Source organism: Galeopterus variegatus, unplaced genomic scaffold (genome assembly GCF_000696425.1).
Source record: "Galeopterus variegatus unplaced genomic scaffold, G_variegatus-3.0.2 Scaffold254, whole genome shotgun sequence".
Classification (NCBI taxonomy): domain Eukaryota; kingdom Metazoa; phylum Chordata; class Mammalia; order Dermoptera; family Cynocephalidae; genus Galeopterus; species Galeopterus variegatus.
Window position 1 is genome coordinate 540,537 of NW_007726365.1, and position 4,081 is coordinate 544,617.

General features: G+C 38.5%; 1 protein-coding gene across 1 annotated transcript in view; it reads right to left on the reverse strand.

The window, feature by feature from the left end:
- Positions 1-4,081, reverse strand: part of MSH3 (mutS homolog 3) — a 207,466-nt gene that overhangs the window by 2,878 nt on the left and 200,507 nt on the right. Inside the window, exon 23 of the mRNA XM_008566613.1 lies at positions 918-1,089. Within this exon, the coding sequence (XP_008564835.1) occupies positions 918-1,089 (172 nt within the window). The remainder of the gene's footprint in view (positions 1-917; positions 1,090-4,081) is intronic.

A 4,081-nucleotide genomic window follows, 5' to 3' on the forward strand; every position in this document is an offset into this window, starting at 1 on the left:
AAAAAATTAAAAAAAAAAAAAAAAAAAAAAGGCAGAAACAAAGTATACCTTAGGTTTATATTAAAATTAGTTAATATACTGACTACATAGTGGCTGAATATCAAGGGTGAGAGTTAGAAAGCATTCACATAAGCATTCTAGGAGACAGAAAGAAAACAGTTTAGAATATAAAACTTGCTTAGGATGAAAAGTCCACAAAAAATGTAGATACTGATTATGATTACATGGTTACATACTACTATTATTTTATGTCCTGACAAAATTCCTGCATCTGAATGTAATCACTGCATCTGAATGCAATAAATGAATAAAAGAAGTTCTCTCTAGGTTCTAAATATTGAGGCTTCTTAATTTTTATTTTTATTTTTTGGCAGCTGGCCTGTTTGGGGATGTGAACCCTTGACCTTAGTGTTATAACACCATGCACATAGCACTCTAACCAACTGAGTTAACTGGCCAGCCCTAAATATTGAAATTTCTTTCAGAGTAACTTTTTGTACAATTGAATGTTTTAAGCAACTAATGTGTTGGCATCCATTAAGAAGTTAACTTAATTCCAGGCCAGCCCTAAATATTGAAATTTCTTTCAGAGTAACTTTTCGTACAATTGAATGTTTTAAGCAACTAATGTGTTGGCATCCATTAAGAAGTTAACTTAATTCTTTAGAAAAATGACTGAAAAACCAATTTAGCAACTTAATAAAGACCTGACTGATAAACTGAAAGAGATAAAAGATGGACTGAATTCACCACAGCTTTGCCTAGAGCTCTTTTCATTTTATCGTAATTAAATGTTTCAGAATATTTGAAAAGATGCTTCAAAGTAGATCTGATGTTCATTTACAGGACAATCCTTTTCTTTGAACTACTTGGAAGGTTTCACTATAAACCAAAAAATCCAGCACAATCCTTCTGACCTTTTCATAGTTACTAATCCTTCCAGCTCTTTTGACTTGTGAGCTGCTTTCTTCAAAATTTCCCCAGGAACATCTGCTAGTTTAGCCACATTTAGTCCATAACTCCTTGCTGCAATTCCTCTGGTTATTTGATAAAGAAAAGTGACAAAATCAGGGATTTGTTCTTCGTCACCTATGAAATAGAGGAAAAAAGATCAAAATCATGCCTGAAAGTTAAAATAAATTAGAGTCTTCCAACTTCATTAAAATTTACAATCTGAAAAATAAATCTATTGTTCCTAATCACGTTAGCTCCTTTTATCAATTTTTGCATATCGTGAAAAAGGGTAAATACTGGATCTTTTAGTTCAATTAAAGTAGTTTTTAATAGGGCTAGCTGGTTAGCTCAGGCGGTTAGAGTATGGTGCTGATGATAACACCAAGGTCCAAGGTCCGATCCCTGTACCAGCCAGCTGTCTGCCACCCCCTCCCAAAAAATAGTTTTTTAACTATGATTCATTGCAAAATCTGAACTGAACTTCTATATCAAAAAGAGAACGATTCTGATACGTGACACAATATTATTTCTCCTTTAAAAACAGGTAAAAAAATATTACATGTTGCACAGTTTAAATAACAAGACTGAGAAATTCTGGTTAATTAATATTCTGGTTAACTAAGAGTTATACATACTGAAGTAGATGCTGTTCCAGTACCACCCAGAACCCACCTAAGACTCTAGGACTAAGGGTTTGTTGCTCCAGCTGTCAGGAAGGTTATTAGTCTGTGACCCTCCAATGTATGCCATCTTTGGGAACGGCTGTAGCTGAAGAGAGTTGCCTCACCCAAGGTCACACCCTTCTTGGGGCAGCCTGCAGCCAGTGACTAGTTGTTATGGGGGTTGGTAGGCAGCGTCTAAGATGACCATCAAAGAGCCCCGCCTCCTAGTGTGCATGCCTTTGTGTCATTCCCCAAGTGTGGGCTGGACCTAGTGACTCATTTCTAATGGGCAGAATATGGCAAAAGTGATGGGACATCATTTCAGAGATTAGGTTACAAAACACCGTGGCCTCTGTCTTAGGCATTCTCACTTTCTTGCTAGCTGTGAGGAAAACCAGCTGCCATGTTGTGAGCTGCCCTGTGGAGAGGCCAACTTGGAAAGAAAGTGATTCCTCCTGCCAACAGTCAGTGACGGACTGAAGCCTGGCAACAGCCACATGAGTGAGCTTGGAAGTAGATATTCTGAGCCCTGCCAAAAGCCATGTGAGTGGGCTGAGAAGCAGGCTGCCCAGTCAAGCCTTGAAGTGAAGCTGGCCTGGTCAGTCCCTTTACTGTAGCCTTGTGAGAGACCCTGTGCTACATTACCCCTGGATTCCTGACCCACAGAAACTATGTGGTAATAAATGTTTGCTGTTTGAAGCTGCTATGTTTTGGGAGTAATTTGTTGCATATTGTTTGCAAATTACCCCAAATTCCTAATGAAGGGTATCACCCCAAAGCAAGGTAACTCTGAAGGACCATCCTGGCCTCAGAGCTCTCTGCAGGGCTGGCTGGCTGACACCTTAAGACTGTAGAGCCCAGCCCAATACTGACCAATTCTGCCCTTAGGTGTCGATCATGAGTGCACTCCCCAATATGCCTCTCGAATGCATATCTCACAATCTGCTTCTTGGGGAACCCAGTCTGCCACACATATACATCCACATACATTTAAAATTTTTAAAGAATTGAGATATAAATAAGTACAATAATAGTAAGACAACGCTGCATAGTTTAATCTTTGATAAATACAAAGCACCTCAGGATTACGTAGCTTTTATTATTAAATTCAATATAATTGCACTGTGTTGCAAAAATGCCCAAGATGGGCCAGATTTACAATGATTTCGGCGACCCTAGTATACTTACAAGTTTATCAGGAGCTTTTTCTCATACATTATTTCATTTGATAAATGTGTATGCTTTTATTCTTTTATCAGCTAAAAACTAAAAAGCCAGTGAAAAAGGACAATGGAACTTTCTTTACCCTCCTCCATGAATTCAGCACAGACAAATGATAGCTTTCTAAGGGTGGGTGCTAGAAGTGGGAGGGAGGTGAAAAGAATGCCCACGCTCAGTAACACGTAGGCTCAAACTGCCATTACAAAGCACTAAGAATACCTTTTGCCTCCAAATAAAACTTAAGGAACACAAAGAACAGGTGAGGAAGTGGGTGGGAACAGAGTAGGGAAGAAGCAGGTAGAAACCAGTGCCAGCAAACCTGGACACTCTTCGATGTTCACAGGACTAAGAGTGACGTGAAGTGCAGTAAGCAAGCAGAAAAGCAAACTTTCCTCACCTTTAAGACAGACAGTCTATCTCTTCAACTGGGTTAGTCCTAACTGACTCCTGCCAGGCTCTCCTGTATAATATAGCCTCCATGCTGGGCTTTCTAAGATAAGCCCATCTGTCTGACGTCCGCCTGTCCAACCATCCACTTATCCAGCTGGCATTTTCTGAAAGCGTACTAAGTGCCACAAAACTCCCCTACCTAAAAATTGCTTTGCTGGTGGTGTTTTAATTTTTCTTCTTTTTATATATAATATACAGTAGAGAGAGAGAGAGAGGTAAGTAGCTATAGAGACAGCTATAACAATGGTTTTTTATGTGTAATGTATAACATAGCTATGAAATATAGCTAAATTACACAAAATATTGTACTAGAGAGAGAGAGAGAGAGAGAGAGAGAGAGAGGTAAGTAGCTATAGAGACAGCTATAACAATGTTTTTTTATGTGTAATGTATAACATAGCTATGAAATATAGCTAAATTACACAAAATATTGTACTGCTCTGAATACCTTGTTAACACATCTCAGTAACAAACGGAGGCTGAGTTTGTCAACACATGCTGGTCTCCACTTCAGTACTAATCATGGTAGTTCTCACACCTTCAAGGTAAAGAATGTGACCACTCTTCCATAATTATCTGGGGAAGCACTTTTTTGTAGTTATGTTCTGCCTCAAGAGTCCTTTACTTTCATTTGGTTAGAATGTGCTGCTGACAGCACCAAGGTCCAGGGTTCAATCCCCATACTATCCAGCTGCAAATAAATAAATAAATAAATAAAATATAAAATAAATAAATAAAAATTAAAAAACAAAAAGAAAGGATACTGAAAGAATCCTTTACCTCTGGGGGGGGGG